Source organism: Gopherus flavomarginatus, chromosome 8 (genome assembly GCF_025201925.1).
Source record: "Gopherus flavomarginatus isolate rGopFla2 chromosome 8, rGopFla2.mat.asm, whole genome shotgun sequence".
NCBI classification, from domain to species: domain Eukaryota; kingdom Metazoa; phylum Chordata; order Testudines; family Testudinidae; genus Gopherus; species Gopherus flavomarginatus.
Window position 1 is genome coordinate 1118420 of NC_066624.1, and position 20776 is coordinate 1139195.

The 20776-nt window shown below is 49.7% G+C and overlaps 1 protein-coding gene across 1 annotated transcript in view; it reads left to right on the top strand.

Annotated features, from left to right (window-relative positions):
* The window catches only part of TEX11 (testis expressed 11), a 138212-nt gene that overhangs the window by 33975 nt on the left and 83461 nt on the right, over positions 1-20776 (top strand). The window contains exons 12-13 of the mRNA XM_050964910.1: positions 11394-11472; positions 14194-14345. Coding sequence (XP_050820867.1) covers positions 11394-11472; positions 14194-14345 — 231 coding nt within the window. The remainder of the gene's footprint in view (positions 1-11393; positions 11473-14193; positions 14346-20776) is intronic.

Genomic DNA, 20776 nt, shown 5'->3' on the forward strand with positions numbered 1-20776 from the left:
GGAGCCTGATCACCTCTCTCTGCGCAGAAGCGATGCAACTGTGGAATCGGTGCATCTCTCACAATCTGGTCCATGACTTACCTCCCAGGCACGCAAAACACGATAGCATACAAACTCAGTTGCACATTTTTGCATGACCACAAGTGGGAGATGCACCCATCAGTACTTCAGGGCTTGTTCAGATGGCAGGGAACACTGTCCACAGATCTGTTTGCCAGTTACCAGAACAAGAAGTGTCCACAGTACTGTTCCAGGGTGGTGATTGGACATTGATCTCTAGGCAATGCTCTCCTCCTTCCATGGGACAAAGACCTTCTTTATACCTTCCCTCTGTTTCCTCTTCTGCTGAAGGTCCTGCTCAAGATAAAGAGGATGGACGTCACATGATACTGATCACCCCTACCTGGCCGCGACAGACCTGATACCCTTACCTAATGCAGCTTGTGATGTGTCGCTGATCTCCCTTCTGACCATCCCATGCCACCTCACGCAGGGCAAGGGTTGCACCATGCATCCCAGCGTGGGGATCCTCTGACTCAAAGCATGGCTCCTAGGTGGCTCCAACTCCTAGAATGCTCATGCTCAAAGGAAGTGCAGGAGCTCCTACTACACAGTAGAAAGTCGTCCACGCAACATGCTTAGCTGCAGAAGTACACCAAATCTGGAATCTGGACTATGTCCCAGCAATTCTGTCTAGAGTTGACAACTCTTCCACGTATTCTGAAATATGCCCTGACCCTTAAAATCAGGCCTATCCCTGAGCTCTCTGAGTCCACCTCGCTGATTACAGTATTTCACCATTCCATAGAGGGTACTCAGTAATTTTGCACCTAACCATAAAAAGGTTCCTGAAAGGAATAACAAACCTCTTCGCTCAGCCTAGACTTCCCTTCCCCTTTTGGGACCTAAATCTAGTATAAAAGAGCTGACTAGGCCCCCGTTTTAACCCATGGCCACCTGTTCGCTAACTCATCTGTTGATGAAAATGGTCTTTCTAGTCACAGTTACCTTGGCTAGAAGAGTAAGGGAGATAGCAGCTTTAATGGCGCATCCTCCGCACATGGTATTCTTCCCAAACAAGATCATGCTTAGGCCACATCTGAAGTTCCTCCCTAAAGTGACCTCCTCGTTCCACATGAACCAGTCCCTTCACCTTCCCACCTTCTACCCCAAGCTTCACTGAGAAAATAGGGAGGCCATTCTGCATACCCTGGACATTAGGAGAGCCCTTGCATTCTACCTTGATAGGACAGAAGCCTTCAGGTAATCCCCTAGATTGTTTGTTTCTCTCTATGGCAGAAAGGTCAGCGATATCAGCCCAATAACTTTCTAAGTGGGTCTCGAATTGTGTTAGAGAGTGCTACCACATTCGTTACGTGACCCCTTTGGGCTTGATCTGTACATGCTCCACAAGATTGGTCTCTTCGTCTGTTGCCTCCTTAAAGGATGTCACCAGGGATGAAAGTAACTTAAAGGACTTGCCGGTACTCCAGAGTCCTGTGGAGGGGGAGGGGCCTCAACTGGAAGAGGTGTGACCTCTGTCGGAAGAGGTGGGGCCTTTAAATCCCCAGGCTTTTAAATCAGGATTTAAAGGGCTCAGGGATTCAGCTGAAGCTAGGAGCCGGGCCTTTAAATCACCCCCGGAGCTATCAGCTGCAGAGGCGCCTGGGAGCCCTGGGGTTTGGGCAGGGGTGAAAGTAATTTACATTTCTTCTTCGAGTGATTGCTCATATGCATTCCAGTTAGGTGTGCGCGCGCCGCGTGCACGTTCGTCGGGAAAACTTTTACCCTAGCAACCCAGTCGGGTCGGCTGGGCGCCCCCTGGAGTGGCGCCGCCATGGCGCCCAATATATATCCCAGCCGACCCGGCCACCCTTCAGTTCCTTCTTACCGCCCGTGTCGGTCGTTGGAACTGTGGAGCGCGGCTTCGCTGAACTCCACACTCCCTAGCAGCTCATTTAGCTTTCGTGGTATATAGTTACTCATTGTATATAGATAGTTTATAGTTGTCAATAGTTAGTAGTTTAGTGCTTTAGTTTAGTTTTTAGTGGTAACGAGGGGATCGGGGTACCCCCCCCTCCCTTCCCCCCACACGGGGAGCCGGAGCCCATGCCCGGCTCATCAGGTTTCAAGCCCTGTGCGGCTTGCCATAAACCTATGCCTGTGGGAGACCCTCATGACTCCTGCTTAAAATGCCTAGGGGAGTCGCACTTAACTGCTAAGTGCTCAATCTGCAAGTCCTTTAAGCCAAGGACCAAAAAGGAGCGGGACATTAGATTAAGACAGCTCCTAATGGAAGCGGCCTTGACACCTTCGCCCTCGGCTCAGAGCGCAAGCAAGCCGGTGAGCAAGGGCACCGCGGCACCGAGTACCTCCTCCAAGAAGGCGGCACCGAAGCCGAGCCAAGGCCGCTCCACCTCCCCGAGACCAAAGGCGGCGAAGGCACAAACCGTCTCGCCATCAGCCGCCCCGCAGCCAGACCCTGCGAAGACAGCGGATGGCCCGGCACCGATACCAGCCGCGGCACCGCCCAAACCGGTACCGTCGACTCCGGCCCCGAGAGGTCCGTCGAGTCCGGCACCTGGTAGCTCCCCGGTACACGCAGTGGTAGAGCTCTCTACACCTACTACCCCGGAGACATTTGCCGCGGCGAGGGAGCTGATCGCCATTACGGAGGCACCCATGCCCTTACCCCCGGCACCGCCGGTGCGGGTCCTGTGTTCTATGGGCAAGCCGACCCTGACCAGACCAGCTTCGGTCAGTGTAACAGACCGGCACCGCTCTAGGTCGTGATCCGGCAGACGCTCAGCTTCAAGACGACGTTCAGACTCACGGCGTCGGTCCCGATCTCGATCCCGATCCCGGTACCGATCGGGCTCCCGGCACCGATCACCTCGTCGGCGATCACCCAGGCACCGGTCGAGCTCTCGGCACCGATCACCTCGGTACCGCTCCGGCTCCCGGCACCGCTCCGGCTCCCGGCACCGGTCAGGCTCCCGGCACCGGTCAGGCTCCCGGCACCGGTCGACGTCACGTGCGTCAACTGAGTACTCCCGGCACCGATCCAGCTCACGGCACCGCAGGGAGCACCGCGCCTACAGGAGCAGATCCAGACAACGGCGCTCGCGATCCCGGTCGACCTCCCGGCACCGAGCCGGTCGCAGGTCCCGGTCTCGCTCTCCCCGCCAATACCAGCACCGGTCGCCAGTATCCAGAGGTGTGAGGTCGGTCGGCACCGCGGCACCGACCTTTGCAGCACCACCGTGGCCATCAAGAGCCACGTCGGCATCCTCCCATGCGGGTAGTTATTACGAACCTGAAGTACCGCTGGGCGAGTTTCAAGACCCACATACACAGGACACGAGTGCCCAACAGTGGGGCTTCTGGACACCATGGGCTTACCAACAGACCCAGGGTGCCCCCCTACCTCAGCCGCGTCCCGCTACCGCAGAGCATCGGGTGCCAGAGGCCACTGTTTCCCGACCTCCCGCGATTGAGTCGGACAAACAGCCACGTCCAGACTCACCGGGCTGTCACGAGCTGGAAACAGAGGAACAGCGAGACACCGCACAGGAGGACATCATCCCCGGTGTCTCCTCCTCCTCCTCGCCAGACGAGGCAGTGGCGGGGACTTCAACATCAGGACCTCCACCAATAGATCTCAGGGCCCACCAGGACCTCCTCCGTAGGGTAGCACTTAATATCAACCTCCCCGTGGAGGAAGTCTCGGAGGTTCAGGACCCGGTGGTGAGCATACTATCGGCAGATGCCCCTACCCGGGTAGCTCTGCCGTTTATACGGACTATTCAATCTACCACCGAAAACCTGTGGCAGTCACCGGCCTCCATCCCTCCGACAGCTAAGGGAGTGGAGAGGAAGTACATGGTACCCTCTCGGGGGTACGAATACCTCTATGTACACCCTCCCCCCTCATCCCTCGTGGCCCAGTCGGTCAATGACAGGGAGCGTCATGGACAACAGGCACCGGCCCCCAAGTCCAAAGAGGCCAAGCGCATGGACCTCATGGGTCGCAAGGTCTACTCAGCAGGGGCCTTGCAACTCCGTGTGGCCAACCAGCAGGCCCTTTTAGGGCGTTATAACCACAACATATGGGTGGAGGTGGGCAAGTTCGCGGAACTGCTCCCCCACGACTCACGCCCAGAATTCAATGCATTCCTGGAGGAAGGTAAGAAGGTGGCCAGGACTACCCTCCAGGCCTCCCTCGATGCAGCTGATTCGGCAGCCAGAACCATTGCGTCCGGAGTAACAATGCGGCGCATCTCTTGGCTTCAAGCATCCACACTACCTCCGGAGCTGCAATACACGATCCAAGACCTACCCTTTGACGGGAAAGGCTTGTTCTCTGAGAAGACGGACTCAAAATTGCAAAACCTAAAAGACAATAGGGTCATTATTCGCTCATTAGGGATGCATACCCCGTCCACCCAGCGCAGACCCTTCAGGCCCCAAACACGGCGCCCATACTTCCCACCCCGTCAGAGGCAAGACCTCAATAGACGGCGTGGACGCGGGGGACGCAGACGCCAACCCAGCTCCCAGGGAGGCCAGAACCAAGGGCCTTCCAAGTCGCAACCGGGCCCCAAGTCCGGCTTTTGAAGGTGCGCCCGGGGACGGCTTATCAGTCTCAATTCAGGATCCTTTCCCTACTTTCTACAACCGCCTCTCCCGCTTCCTCCCAGCGTGGTCCCAAGTAACGTCAGACCGTTGGGTGCTACGCACAGTGAAGCATGGATACCATCTACAATTTGCTTCTTCACCCCCTTCCCGCCCCCCTTCCCAGTCCCTCTTCAGGGACCCCTCTCACGAGCAAACCCTTCTACAGGAGGTTCGCTCCCTCCTGGCGGCGGGGGCCATAGAGGAAGTACCTCTAGCCGAGAGAGGCAAGGGATTCTACTCCCGTTATTTCCTGATCCCCAAATCCAAGGGAGGTCTCAGACCCATCCTAGACCTTCGGGGCCTCAACAAGTGGATGCTCAAGTTGAAGTTCCGTATGATCTCCCTGGGAACCATTATCCCATTCCTGGAGACTGGTACGCCGCCCTCGACATGAAAGACGCGTACTTCCATATTGCCATCTTCCCACCGCACAGGAAGTACCTCCGCTTCACGGTCACACATCAACACTTCCAGTTCACGGTTCTACCATTCGGTCTCTCGACAGCCCCGAGGGTGTTCACCAAGTGCATGGCCGTCGTGGCCGCCTACCTCCGTCGGCGGAAAATCCACGTCTTCCCGTACCTAGACGACTGGCTCCTGAAAGGTTCCTCCCAGTCGCAGGTACGACGACATGTAGAGGCTGCCACGGACCTCTTTTCCCGACTGGGACTGCTGGTCAACATCGAGAAGTCCAACCTAGTTCCAACACAGAGGTTGGACTTCATAGGTGCGACCCTGGACTCTATTCAGGCCAGGGCCTTCTTACCTCAACCTCGTTTCCAGGCGATCGGGGCGATCATCCGGAGCTTGCAAGCATCCCCTCTCACCTCGGCTCGGACATGTCTCACACTCCTCGGTCACATGGCCGCTTGCACGTACGTGACAAAGCATGCCAGACTCAGAATGAGGCCCCTCCAAACGTGGCTTCACTCAGTATACCGACCAAACAGAGACCACCCGGATGTGTTAGTGACGGTGCCCCCCGATCCTCTCCGCTCCCTCGACTGGTGGCTGACCCCATCGTTGGTATGCGCGGGGATGCCATTCCATCCGCAACAGCCATCGGTGACTCTAACAACCGATGCGTCATCCCTGGGTTGGGGAGCTCACTTAGGAAACCTGCGCACCCAGGGCCTGTGGTCGACCCTCGAGCTGTCACTCCACATAAATGTCCGGGAGCTAAGGGCAGTCCGCCTTGCCTGCCAGGCATTTCTCCGTCACCTCCAAGGCCGTTGTGTTTCCGTACTCACGGACAACACAACGGCCATGTATTATATCAACAAACAGGGGGGAACCCGGTCATCTCCACTGTGCCAAGAGGCCATTCGACTCTGGGACTTCTGTATAGCCCACTCGATAGACCCAGTGGCATCCTTTCTCCCAGGGGTCGAGAACACGCTGGCGGACAACCTCAGCCGATCCTTTCTCTGCCACGAATGGTCGATCAGACCAGACGTCATCCATTCCATCTTCCAGAGGTGGGGGTTTCCCCGCATAGACCTCTTTGCAACCAGGTCCAACAGGAAGTGCCAGGAGTTTTGCTCCTTTCAAGGTCTCTCCCCGGGGTCGATCACGGATGCATTTCTCCTGCCGTGGACCCGCCATCTCCTGTATGCCTTCCCTCCGTTCCCCCTGGTGCACAAGGTCCTCTTGAAGTTGCGCAGAGACAAGGCTCACCTGATACTGATCGCACCTGCGTGGCCCAGACAACACTGGTTCACCACCTTGATGAACCTATCTGTGGACCCCCCAATTCACCTTCCTCTCCATCCAGACCTAATTACCCAGGATCATGGCACGCTTCACCACCCGGACCTGCGAGCCCTTCATCTCACGGCGTGGCTCCTACATGGCTGAGCTCGGCAGAGCTCAGCTGCTCTACGCCGGTCCAACATATACTTCTTAACAGCAGGAAGCCCTCCACTCGCTCTACGTACAGGGCCAAATGGAAACGCTTCTCTTGCTGGTGCGCTTCCCAAGGGGTGAACCCCATGCAGTCCCCAGTTTCCACAATCCTCGACTACCTCTGGTACCTTAAACAGCAGGACCTGGCAACTTCCTCCTTAAAGGTGCACTTAGCGGCCATTTCAGCCTTCCGGCCAGGTGAAGGTGGCCGCTCCATATTTTCTCATCCGCTAGTCGCCAGATTTCTTAAAGGACTGGAGCAACTATACCCGCCTGTACGCCGCCCTGCCCCTACGTGGGACCTTAACTTAGTCCTGAACAGGCTCATGCTCCCACCATTCGAGCCACTGGCGACATGCTCGCTCACACACCTATCATGGAAGACAGCTTTCCTGGTGGCCATTACATCGGCCAGACGGGTCTCAGAGCTGAAAGCTCTCACAGTGGACCCACCTTACACCGTCTTCCATAAGGACAAGGTACATCTACGACCCCACCCGGCGTTCCTCCCTAAGGTGGTGTCCACCTTTCATACCAACCAGGACATCTTCCTTCCCGTCTTCTTTCCGAAACCACACTCTTCTCGGCGGGAGCAACATCTACACTCCTTGGATGTACGTAGAGCGCTTGCCTTCTACATCGAGAGAACCAAGGGGTTTCGGAAGTCCCCTCAGCTTTTCGTAGCGATTGCAGAACGCATGAGGGGACAACCTATATCCTCTCAGAGGATCTCCTCCTGGGTGACTGCTTGCATCCGCACATGCTACGACTTGGCTCGTGTCCCATCTGGCCACCTCACAGCACACTCCACAAGAGCCCAGGCGACATCAGCGGCCTTCCTGGCGCACGTGCCTATTCAGGAGATATGTCGTGCGGCGACCTGGTCATCGGTACACACTTTCACCGATCACTATGCGTTAGTCAGACAATCTAGAGATGATGCGGCCTTTGGCGTAGCAGTTTTAAATACCGCCACATCTCGCTCCGACCCCACCGCCTAGGTAAGGCTTGGGAATCACCTAACTGGAATGCATATGAGCAATCACTCGAAGAAGAAAAGACGGTTACTTACCTTTGTAACTGTTGTTCTTCGAGATGTGTTGCTCATATCCATTCCAAACCCACCCTCCTTCCCCACTGTCGGAGTAGCCGGCAAGAAGGAACTGAAGGGTGGCCGGGTCGGCTGGGATATATATTGGGCGCCATGGCGGCGCCACTCCAGGGGGCGCCCAGCCGACCCGACTGGGTTGCTAGGGTAAAAGTTTTCCCGACGAACGTGCACGCGGCGCGCGCACACCTAACTGGAATGGATATGAGCAACACATCTCGAAGAACAACAGTTACAAAGGTAAGTAACCGTCTTTTCTTACCTATATGGTCCAATCGCAAGCAACCCACCTCTCCTACGTACTTCATGAATCCCTCCCAATGCATGGCATAGATAGAGAGAATAAAGCTACTATTACTACTACCAGTACTGTCTGTAATAAAGCTTAACTATTGGAATAAGCCTGAAAAAGTGAAAACTCAGTGTCACATTTTTCTCCGTGTCTTCTCTTCTCCTCCAGCCAGGCTGCGGACACTAGGCTCCATGCTTTCTCCCTGCCTGGCACTGAGCAGCAGCTGCAGGGACTTCCCTCTAGCTTGCAACAGGGAGCAGGGAGACTGGCTGAGGGAGGGAGAAGCCTACCTCCCGCATAGGAACAGTTTAAACTCCGCTGTTCCCTGCATGGTTCAGTAACATTTCAAAGAGGATTTGCAAGCAGTTTGGACATCACAACCATGATCCTTTGCTGGGGAAGGGAATGGGATAGATTTGAACTTGGAAATGGCTTTTTTGATTTTGATTGTGTTTTTTGTGTGTAGGAGATCCCCTCATCCCGGGGGCAGAAAAGAACTGCCCCTGCCATGGTCACACACATCCTCCCCTGCCCCCAACAACAACTGGGAATGAAATTAACAAGGATGCCAGAAACGGCTTCTAACGCTGGGGACTGAACTGCGCAGGGAACAGCTGAGTTTAAACTGTTCTTATGCAGGCAGCAGCAGCAGGCATCTCAGCCAGTGTCCCTACTGCAAGCTAGAGCCTAGAGGAACACCCCCTGGTGGGGGTAGGGGGAAGGAATGCAGAGCCAAGTCTGTAGCCTGGCTGGAAGAGGGGGAGGGAGGAGATGAGAAACCATTGTGACAGTATCAGAGGGTAGCCGTGTTAGTCTGGATCTGTAAAAGCAGCAAAGAATCCTGTGGCACCTTATAGACTAACAGACGTTTTGGAGCATGAGCTTTCGTGGGTGAATACCCACTTCCTCAGATGCATGTAATGGAAATATCCAGGGGCAGGTATATATATGTGTGCTAGCAAGCAAGCTAGAGATAACGAGGTCAGTTCAATCAGGGAGGATGAGGCCCTGTTCTAGCAGTTGAGGTGTGAAAACCAAGAGAGGAGAAACTGGTTCTGTAATTGGCAAGCCATTGTGACAGTGAGTTTTCCCTTTCCACCTGCTTTTATTAGCTCTGGATTTAAGCTGTGCAGCCAAATGCTTGTATTTGTTGTGTATATTAGTATTGGTGACAAGATCCCCTTATCCCGGGGGCAGACAAGGACTGCCCCTGCCATGGTCGAACACACCCTCCCCACTCCCCACAGCTACTGTGAGTGAAATTAGTAAGGATGCCAGAAACCACTCCTAACCCCGAGGGCTGAACCACTCAGGGAACAGCTGAGTTTAAACTATTCTTATGCAGGGGGCAGACTTCTCCCTCCCTCAGGCAGGTTCCTTTTCTTACCGGTCCTCCATACTGGCCCATACCTGCTTACTTTCACGTCTGCATTTCCCTATCTTGGAGATCTGCAGAGCGGCGACTTGCGCTTTGGTCCATGCCTTCGCAGAACATTATGCAACCACTGAGGACTCTGCCTCTGATGCCATATTTGGCTCCACTGTCCTTTCTTCTGTGACCAGTATGACTGTGAAGTCCCAGCCCTCCAGGGGAACACCCACAGGGACACTACTTGAAGAAGAAGTTATCCTGTTCAGTAATGATGGTTCTTCAAGATGTTCTCCACTATCCACTCTTCTCCCATCTACTTTGGAGTTCTCTTTATGACTCTGCAGTAGAGAAGGAACTGAGGATGGTTAGCCCACATGCATTGGCTAGCCTCATGGCACAGCACAACATCGCATGTGTGGGCCCAACGGACACTGCTACCAAAGTTCTCCAATCAGCAGTTCAGGGATCTGCAGTGGAGCACCCATAGGGACACACACATTGATGAATCGTTACCACACAGGGTGAGTAACTTCTTGTGTTAGCACAGGTTTGTTTGTTTCATATAGGATATATAAAGTATTCTTACTTGCTCCTCAGACTTGTCAGCACAGTGTAAGTCAGTTGGTTTCTCTGGTAGTATCACAGCAGAAGAGTGTCTTCAGGAGGGATTTGAATTCAGAGAACTTGGTTGCTCAGGAAGAGCTTGCTGTTCATGTATGGTGAGCTGTTCAGAGAAGGCTCTGTTCTCTGGAAAGCACTGAGTACATGGTGGGCACTTCTAGAAATAAATTTTGGTCTCCAGGTAACTTGTTTGAGTTCTGTCAGATTGAAACTCACCTTCAGATGGCTGTTGAGGAATTTCAGTCCAGTTTCTAGAGACAGGTGTCCAAAACCCACCATCGTGCTAACATGCTCTTTTGTTGTAGTCTTAACTGAGAGTCCACAGAGACTGAACTCCCCACAGTCATTGAAGTGGTTCCTCCAGGCCAGGGTGGAGGCACATTGTGAAGGGACAGCTTGAGGAGGAAGCTTGCATTGTTGTTGTCCTTTCTGTTTGTGTTCTTATGAGAGACAGGACTTGAGTCTCCAGAGCTGTCAATCTGGCACCTATCACTAGCCCCAAATTCATTTTGAAAACATGAAAAGAAAATGAAAACACGAAGAACATGTTTAACTATTGCCTAGTTCTAGAATTATGATTTTTTTCCTAAGAATACAAAAGACTTGAGAGTGAGTGTGAAGGAATGTACTTTATGGGACAGGCTGGGACAGCCTGGAGTGCAATCAAGAAGGTCCTGCCTTGCACTAAGACTGGGCTATTTAAACAGGAACAGGAAGCTAAGTAGAGAACAGGAGAGTAGAAGGTAGGCAGGCCGCAGTGGCTGGTGTTTTTTTTAATCTGAACAGGAGTACTTGTGGCACCTTAGAGACTAACAAATTTATTTGAGCATAAGCTTAATTGGCCTCTCAGAGTTGGTAAGACAACTCCCACCTTTTCTTTCTTGCTGTATGTGTATATATATCTCCTTACTATATGTTCCATTCTATGCATCCGAAGAAGTGGACTGTAGCCTATGAAAGCTTATGCTCAAATAAATTTGTTAGTCTCTAAGGTGCCACAAGTACTCCTGTTCTTTTTGCAGATACAGACTAACACGGCTGCTACTCTGAAACCTTTTTAATCTGAGGCTCCAGGAGACTGGTTAAGCTAGACTCAGACTTTGTTTTGTGGACTTTTAAGTATGGGAGCTCTGATCTGCGGTCCTTAGGTGAGGACCTTATGAACAGTTTATTGTAATTGTTGTCCTGAAATTTTATGAAAATGGGACATGCTATTTTGTTCATGTGTGCTGGCTTCTTCTTGACCCAGGCTGTTAGAGCAAACCTAATGCTGTCCCAATTGTGGGAAATGAAAGTGGAGCACACCCACCACCACATCCTACCAGTCTGCATGGGGGAGAATAGGGACAGCCCATATCTTTACAGTGAGCAGATACATTTCCTCAATGACTCAGTAATCCCCATTTTTTCTTCTCTAGCTGTTGCTGAACTTCTGCATCATGAGGTGTCACTAGATTTCTGTTTGAACACTGCTAAGTTGCTTCTGGAACATGAAAGGTACAGAACTTCAGCACCCTCTACTGGAGGGAGAACATACATTGCCTGGGCTTCCCAGTATTTTTACCAAGTGATACCAAACAACAGGAGAGCTAAGTTGTAGAAATAGTGTGTCGGGGCATCATACAGTGTGAGCTGTGATGGAAGAGAGAGTTGCTACACCTTATCCTACATTGGCATAGTAGGTTGTCCCTGTGTAGTCTTAATTTGTGCCTTGGCTTGGCAGCCCTAACTTGGGGAGCTTCTTTCTCCACTCTGTCCAAGCACAGCTCAAGATGAATGTTGAATCAGGGGTGCTATATTTATAGCTGTTGCTTTTATCTGGAGAGATGCTGTAGTTCAAGGCCTGTTTTAAGTTTCCATTACAAATTCCTGTTGTCAGGTCATCCGAGTTCAGGTAGTTTGGCAGTGCTACTGTGCACTGAAGTGTGAGACATTGGTTCAGAGCAACTTGTGGCAATTGTTTCTCTGGCATGTGAGTTCAGGCACCGATGTGATGTGCTTGAGGAAGGAGACTATACTTTCTTGGGCCCCAGTTATGAAGTTGTGTTGGCAGGTATTTTGCATATCTTTCAACAGTTAGATAAGAGAATGTCAGAAGAGGAGCAAAGGGAGATTTCTGGCAGCGAGCAGGAAAGCTACGATGGACCAACAAATGCTGTTTTGAGGGAGTCTCCTCCATGAGTCTCCCATTTACTCCATGGGCACTGTGACCACAGATACAGTTCTCTTGAGAATGTTGAAAAGGGCTCCCTTCTGCGGGGTTTGAACATGTGATCCCGTAGTGCTTCTATGACCTGCCAGCAAAGGACTGAGCATAGTGCCAAACTCTTGTCCCCTATGTGATAATACATTTCTAGACTGTCTTAATCAAGGGCTTATGCCTTTGAAATACTATTCTTGGGGCCTGCAGTTCTGGAAACAAACCCATAAAAAGGGTTAGGGTATAAAGGGTCAGCAACCTTTCAGAAGTGGTGTGCCAAGTTCACTGTAATTTAAGGTTTCATGAGCCAGTAATACATTTTAAACGTTTTTAGAAGGTCTCTCTCTATGTCTATATTATATAAATAAACTATTGTTATATTTAAAGTAAATAAAGTTTTTTAAATATTTGAGAAGCTTAATTTAAAATAAAATAAAATTAAAATGCAGATCTTATCAATTTAGTGTGATTCTTGCCTGGGATCCTTGTCTGCGGTTCCAGCCACCAGCCCCGCTCAGCCTGCTGCTGGTCTGGGGTCCAGCTGCTGGCCCTGCTCAGCCCACTGCAGTGGGCTGAGCAGGTGGACTGAGCGGGGCTGGCTGGGGGCTGAGTGGCTCAGTCCATTGCCAGTCTAGGGTGCTGGCACCACTCAGCCTGCTGCTGGTCTGGGGTTCTGGCTGCCGGTCTCTTGCCAGTCGGGGTCACAGCCGCTGGCTCTGCTCAGCCTCCTGCCAGCCTGAGTGAGCAGAACCCTAGGCTGGTAGCGGGCTGAGGGAGGCCGGTGGCCGGGATCCCAGCTGGCAATAGCTGGCGGAAGGAACCCCAGACTGGCAGCGGGCTGAGTGGGGTCAGTGGCTGGGACCCGAGACTGGCAGTGGGCTGAGCCTCTCAGCCCGCTGCCAGTCTGGGATTCCATCCGCCAGCTCCTGCCAGCCGGGATCCCGGCCATCAGCCCCTCCTCAGCCTGCTACCAGCCAGGGGTTCTGCTCACCCAGGCTGGCAGGAGGCTGAGCGGGGCCGGCGGCTAGGACCCTGACTATCAAGGGTCCGTCAGCCAGAACCTCAGACCAGTAGCAGGCTGAGTGCTGCTGGCACCCCACTGGGTGCTGCCGGCACCCCAGACTGGCAGAGGACTGAGCCACTCAGCCCGCCACCGGTCCCTCTCAGCCCGCTGCCGGTTGAGTGAATGGAACCCCAGGCCGGCAGCCACTCTGGGGTTCCGGCTGCCGGCTCCTGCCAGCCGGGGTCTCAGCCACCGGCCTGCTCAGCCAGCTGCCATCCTGGGGTTCCCTGGGGTTCCCAGGCTGGCAGCGGGCTCTGAGTGGGGTCAGTGGCCTGGATGTTGGCTGGCAACGGGCGCAGCAGCCGGAACCCCAAAGTGACAGTGGGCTGAGCCACTCAGCCCGCCACTGCATGCCATCAAAAATTGGCTCTCGTGCCACCTTTGGCACGCGTGCCATAGGTTGCCGACCTCTGTTATAAGCAATATGCCTGTGAACAGGGAAATCCCATTTCCACACTGCTGTCCTCTGTTTCTCCATCTGTGTTTATGCAGGATACATATCCTGGAATCACATAGGCTATTGAGGATAGAATTTTAGCCTTAATGCTGGATTTATTTCTTTTTGAAGGGTTGACCAGACTTTGAATGTTTCTTAAATGTAGATGTTTATGTACTATGGACTGACATGCTCATGTGGCTCCAGGACAGCCCTGTAACATTTACTGGTTAGGGCACTAGTTCCCAGTCTGCTTTGTTGACCGCAAGGGATCCACAGAGCCTTTGAGAGTCAGGAATTGAGGGTGGCTCATAGAAGCGGTGGAGCATCTTTCTGCTATGTACTGGTCCTCAGAATGAAAAAGTTGGAGAACCACTGGGTTAAACCATCTAGATTCTTTTTTGTGAAAAGCAATCTAAGTGAAAGACAGATATTATGAGATGTATATATTGGGCCCCAGAATGGGAAGTCAACAGTTCCTTCTGCACAACTCCATTAAAAATGCATCTCTGTGAATAGGGAATTGGTTGGTTTTGATTTTCTGAAGTCCATTTCTGGGCGGTTTGCATCCTCACCTGACCTCGGAAAAATCATCTTACTCCACATCGAGTTTCTGTTACAGAGGATGAAGGAGCCGCTTGCCAAGCAAAAAATTGAAGATGTCATTACAGGTCAGTGTCCAACTTCTGTCCTTTGCTGGTGACAGGGCTTAATTGACTTACACAATTGATTTACCTTTTCTCCTTAACTCCCACTCTCCTCCTCCTTCCTTTATATCTTTTTCTTACTCTTTGTCGTGTATTGTATGTAGTAAGTTTCAGGGCTGCTACTAGCAGGTCATGCTCCTGTGTCGGATTTGGACTGGCCAGAGCTTCCTTCTCAGAGGGATGCAGACCTGATGTGTTCACTATAAGATCCTTTAACGTTATGCCAGGTATAGCTGAGGTTAGCTTAAATCAGGGGTCGGCAACCTTTTGGAAGTGGTGTGCCGAGTTTTCATGTATTCACTCTAATTTAAGGTTTCACATGCCAGTAATACATTTTAATGTTTTTAGAAGGTCTCTTTCTATAAGTCTATAACTAAACTATTGTTGTATGTAAAGTAAATAAGGTTTTAAAAATGTGTAAGAAGATTCATTTAAAATTAAATTAAAATGCAGATCCCCCTGGACTGGTGATCAGGACCTGGGCAGTGTGAGTGCCTCTGAAAATCAGCTTGCGTGCCGCCTTCGGCACCTGTGCCATAGGTTGCCTACCCCTGGCTTAAATAAAGTATGTTACACACAGTGTCACCTAGTGACTGAACAGTATACTACAGGTTAGCATTCCATTACCTATCTCCCTTTAAATTCTACATTCCTACCATTTACAAAATGTAAATCACTGTATCTTTGAAGTTCAATATGGATCAGTCTGTTACATGTCTATGTATTATGCTGGTTTCTAATTACATGATTTGAAAGCATAACTCCTTAGTCATCTGTCTGTCCATTAGCCATCGTCTTGTACTTCATTTGTTAGCTCTGTTGGTTTTGCTTTCTGAGGAACAAACTGTAGATGTCGATGGTTTCTGTTGATCTCTCTATTGTAGTCTTGATCACAAATGATCTGGATGCTGAATAATTTTTTCTTTATGACAGCTGGAGTTGTCCATCCTTTTTCTCCATCCAGTTTGAGATGAACACGGTCAGAATTGTCCCTTGGGTACGGCGAATGGGGGGACCGCTCTGGGCCCCACGCTTTGGGGGCCCCATGGGCTGGTGCGGTCGGTCCCGGAAGTAATGGGTCAGTCCTGGAAGTGATGTATGTGTGACTTCCGCCTCAGGAACGGCCCTGAATTCGTTCAACATGTTCTAGACCCGGCAGTTCTCTAACTGAGTGTTGTCTGTTGGAAAAGTGATCATAAGTTCTTTTTTCCTTTTTATTGGATTTGACTACTCTCTTTGTGGCTAGTCACTTTGGAGATATGATTCTTTTCCAGAGTTGGAATAGTAGTTCTGAATTGCCTTCCTATCAGGAGTTGTGTTGGAGTATATTTAGGAACTGCTATTGGCGTTCATCTGTAATTGAGAAGAGCAAGGAGTGGCTCTTCCTACTGTTGGATTTACTTGGCTGTCTTTACAGTTCTCTCAGCTTCTCCATTCGCTTTTGGTGATTTTGGCTGCTAGTAATATGATCAAAATCATATTTTGTTTGGAATGACTAAAATTCTGCTGCAGTGAATTGTGTTCTGTTGTCCATCACTAGTTATTCTGGAATACCAAAGTAAGCAAAAGTGCACTTCAACTTCTTGATAATGCTGCGACATGTTAGTTCTTTCAAGTTCATTTATTCTATTTACCTGGAAAAATAGTCCACTATGATGTAATGATGTCCTCTGAATTCGTGTAAATCTTAAGCTAGTCTTTTCCAAAGGTCTGGCTGGTAGAGGTGTTGAACAGAGGTGCTGAACATGGTATCGTTCAGCATTGTCTTTTAAGTTAAATTGTACTGGATCTCCTTTCAAAAGTCCAATATAATCAAATCCTCCATTGAGTTCTTCTACCTTTCTCATTAAGCCCATCATGGCTGCCATGCTGGAGCTGAGAAGGTGGTTGGTCTCTGATCCTTTATTCACATGCATTCTGAATGCAAAGCTTTTGTCTTTGTAAGTTGTTTCTGTGGTTAAATGACCCATACAGTTCAGAGTACAGTAACTCCTCACTTAATATTGTAGTTATGTTCCTGAAAAATGCTACTTTAAGTGAAACTATGTTAAGCGAATCCAATTTCCCCATAAGAATTAACATAAGAATGGAGGGAGGAGACACAGCATGACAGTGGCTGCAAATATTCCCTGTCAAAACTGAACATGATGATGAACCCACGCTATCCCACTGGGGCACACCACTCCTTCCACTTTCCAAAGTGCTGGTGTGTGTGTGTGTGTGAGAGAGAGAGAGAAAGAGATAGAGAGAGAGAGACGGGAGAGGCGTGCATTGCTCCTTTAAGTATGTGGACCCCAGTCTAAGAACACTGCCTTTTTAGTAGCTCAGCAAGTTGACAGCAGCTGCTGCCAGCAAGCTCCCTCTGTCCTGAGCCCTGTTGTGTCCCCCACCTCTGTGGAGATGGGGTACCGGAGCAGGGGGAGGGGGACAACCTGCCATTAGCACCCCTCTTCTCCCCCCAGCACAGCAAACAGGAGGCTCCTGGGAGCAGCTCCAAGGCAGAGCGCAGGAGCAGCAAATGGCAGCTGAGGGAGGGACACTTGAATTGCCCAGAAATTGATAGCCTGCTGGGTGGCTGCTGCACAGGGGGCTGCCAGTCCACCCTGCTTCCAAGCCCCGACCAGCTAGTTCTAACGGGCTGCTCTTCCTGCAAACAGTGGACAAAGCAGGCGGCTGCCAAACAATGTTATAAGAGAGTATTGCACAACTTTAAATGAGCATGTTCTCTAATTGATCAGCAACATAACAACAAAACAACGTTAACTGGTATGACGTTAAGTGAGGAGTTCCTGTACCTCTAGGGCTAATCAGGGCTGTGGCTGATGACTTTAGCTGTAGGAGAGGTTGAAGGTTATTGTAAGTCCCTTCTGAAAAGACTCTGATGTCTGCTTGTGAGTCAGTTTTAAAGTCAATAGTCTTTCCATGAGTTTCACTTTCTAGGGAGACTCTCTGTGTCATCACATATGACAGATCCGAGAAACAATGGCTCTTGATTGTAATACAAGTCGATTCCCTGATTGCTTTGGTACAGCAAACAACAACAAAACGTCCATATTTTGTGCATTTATTACACTTTGCACCTTTGGCTGAACATGCATCATCTCTTGGAATATGAATTTTTCCACATCTTTTGCATTTAGGCTGTAATGCTTCAGTGTTTCACTGCAATTTGTCCCTTTTAGCCTTGGAGCTCTCTCTTGCCTAAGGGGTCTTTATGGTAATGACTTGTAGCACTCATGCTGCATCTGTTAAAAATGCATCTGCATCTATGCTAGGAATTTACATCAGTACAGCCATGTCTCCCAAGGGTGTGAAAAATCTACACCCCTGAGAAATGTAGCTATGCTGACCTAATCTCAGGTGTAGATTGTGCTAGGTCAATAGAAGAATTCTGTTGATCTAGCTACTGCCTCTTGGGGAGGTGGATTACGTATGCTGATTGGAGAATCCCTCCATAGGTAGTGTCTACACTGAAGTGCTACAATGGCGCAGCTGTGCCATTGTAGTGTTTTAAGCATAGACAAGCCCTAAGATAGTTTCTTGTTTTTTAAAGTATGGCAAGTTGCTCTTGGTTTTGCTGTCTCACCAGCTCAGACTGCTTTGCTATTGGAATACTCTTTCATAATCCACATTTCTCTGAGACATAAAGTGTGCATCAAACGTACCCCAAACCTTTTCATAGTTATCTTTATGACTTCTTCAGTAAAGTCAATAGATTTAAAGAAATGCTCTGCCTGCTCCTCCATAGCATAAATTGAAGAGCATACCTGTATATCTTCAGTTTCTTTATGGAATTCTGTAGCAATTCAAAATCTTGCAAAATACTGCTTCCAGTCTGTCCATTGTGAAGGTTTGTCAAAGCTGAAGTTCTCTGGAACATTAAAGAGTGGCAAGTTGATGAGATCCTGCAACCTTTTGTGCTATCATTCCTGTTGTCTGCAACCTTAGTTGCTGTTTTTCTTCTGTTACTGTTCTCTGGCAGTAGTTTACTTCTGAAAGTATGTCACGTATTTCTGGTACATGGTAAGTTTTAGGGCTGCTATTAGCCGGTCAGGCTTGTGTACCAGACATGGAGTGGCCACAGAGCTTCCGGCTCAGAGAGAGAGAAAGAGAGACCAGATATCTTCACTGTAAGCCCTCGTCCAGACTAACCCGCGGCATCGGCGGGTTAAAATCGATTGCTCGGGGATCGATATATCGCGTCTAGTCTGGACGCGGTGTATCGATCCCCGAGCGCGCTTACATCGATTCCGGAACTCCATCAATCCGAACGGAGTTCCGGAATCGACACGGAGAGCCGCGGACATCGATGCAGCGCCGTCCAGACTGGTGAGTACCTCGATTTTAGAAATTCGACTTCAGCTACGTTATTCACGTAGCTGAAGTTGCGTATCTAAAATCGATTTTAATTCCTAGTCTGGACGTGGCCTAAGAGTCTTTAATGTTCTTCCAGGTGTTGCTGGGGTTAGCTTAAATAAGGTATGTTACAGTACCACCCAGTGGCTGAACAGTATAATACAGTTTAGTATTCCATTACACTCTGCCTCTTGCAGTCATTAAAGATTGATAGCAGCATCTAGTCTTAGGGCTGGATTCACCTTCTAGCTCAGGTCCTGCTCTTTGGGCTAGACAGTGGTTGGCTGTGGCATGGCCGTGCTGGAATGGGAGTGCCACAATCTAGCCCCATTCACTTCCACCTCTCACTGTTATGCGTTGGGTGCAAATACTTATCTAGGGACCTAAATAAGTGGCCTGACTTTTCACGTATGTTTAGCGTCTGTAGCTCCCATTGACTTTAGTGGTTTCTCAGCATTGCTGAAAATTATGCCACTTGCTATTTAGGTGCCTAAATACGGATTTTGGATGCTAACTTTAGACACTCAAGTTTGAAAATGTTAACTTGGGTGTATAACACTGTGATTTTTTTCAGGAATTGGCTGAAGCTCATTGTCTCTGGGGTGGAACTCTTGCTATATGTTTACACACAGTATTGCTCGTTCTCATTGTAGGCATGGGCTTGTCATTGTCAGGTAATTCAAAGATGCCTCTCACTGTGGTGGTTGTTCAAGTGATTGTCCGTATATATATTCCACTATTGGTATGCATGTGCCCATTGCACGCAAGATGGATTATTTGGCCAGCAGTGTCTGTTGAAGTGACTCCTTATTATTTATTATTGTGCTATCTGTTGTTGAAATAAAACAAAAAGAGAGACTGTCCCAAAGAATTTGCAAAATGTGGGGTTGTGGTGTCTTCAGGAAACAACTCTTCACATAAACATCATAGAGTAAAACACTATTCAGTGAGCTTGCACAATCTTTCTAAAAGCCATCAATGGACTTACCATGCAAGTAATGACTGACATCACTACCGCCATGTTTTACTTGAACAAATGAAGTAGAATAAAAGTAACTCCACTATTTCAGGAGGGAGGTATGACCCTATTACTTTTTCATGTCCCATGATGTCACCCTAAAAGTGATTAATCTTCCAGGAATCCAAAATATACTGGAAGCTTATATCAGCAGAAAATTTGTAGACAGCCAAGAGTAGTCCATAAAGGACAATGTGATTCAATCAATGTTCAGGATATGGAGTTTCCCACTAAGGACCTGTTTGCCACCAGGGAAAAGAAGAAATATCATTGCTTCTGCTCCAGAGGAGATCAGAGCCCAGGGTCCACTTTAGATGCATTCTTTATCTCATGGTTCTCTGTGCATTTCCTCCACTTCAATTCTACAAGACCTCAAATTGCTTCAGTACCTAGCTGAGGCATATACCTGACATGAGCATGTGTAAGGCAGCTACGTAGTCTTCTGTTCATATGTTTACTCAGCACTGTCCTACCATAGAGGCATCCAGAGCTGATGTGAACTTTGGCAGGGCTGTTTTATAGATGTTATTTAAATAGACTCCTGGTACCATCTCTTGCAAAGATTATTACATGGGAATCACCAACAGTGGAATGAACACACACACACCAGGAGTCTATTTAAATAAAATCTTTAAAACATCTAGAAAATATACATATATAATATATTCCACTGTTGGCTCACAAGCAATAATTTTTGCTGGAGGTGGAGGTATATATATGGACAAGAACTTAAAGGAGAATAAAAGGTTACTTACGTTACATTAACCGTGGTTCTTTGAGATGTGGAAATGTGTTGTGTGTATTTTTTTATATACAAGTAGTGTGCAAGTAGAATCCATTTCTTACTGGTCCGTGTGTGTGTGAGATCAGCTAAGGGGGGGCGCTTCACCACTCCATCTGACTCCCCAGAGGGGCCCCCATGCTCTCCCTGTCCCCTCCCCATGATCCATCCCATGTTACCTGAGTGGTGGGGCGGAGGAGGCGGGCTCTGTCCTCCTCCTGCTATGCAGGAGACTTTGGA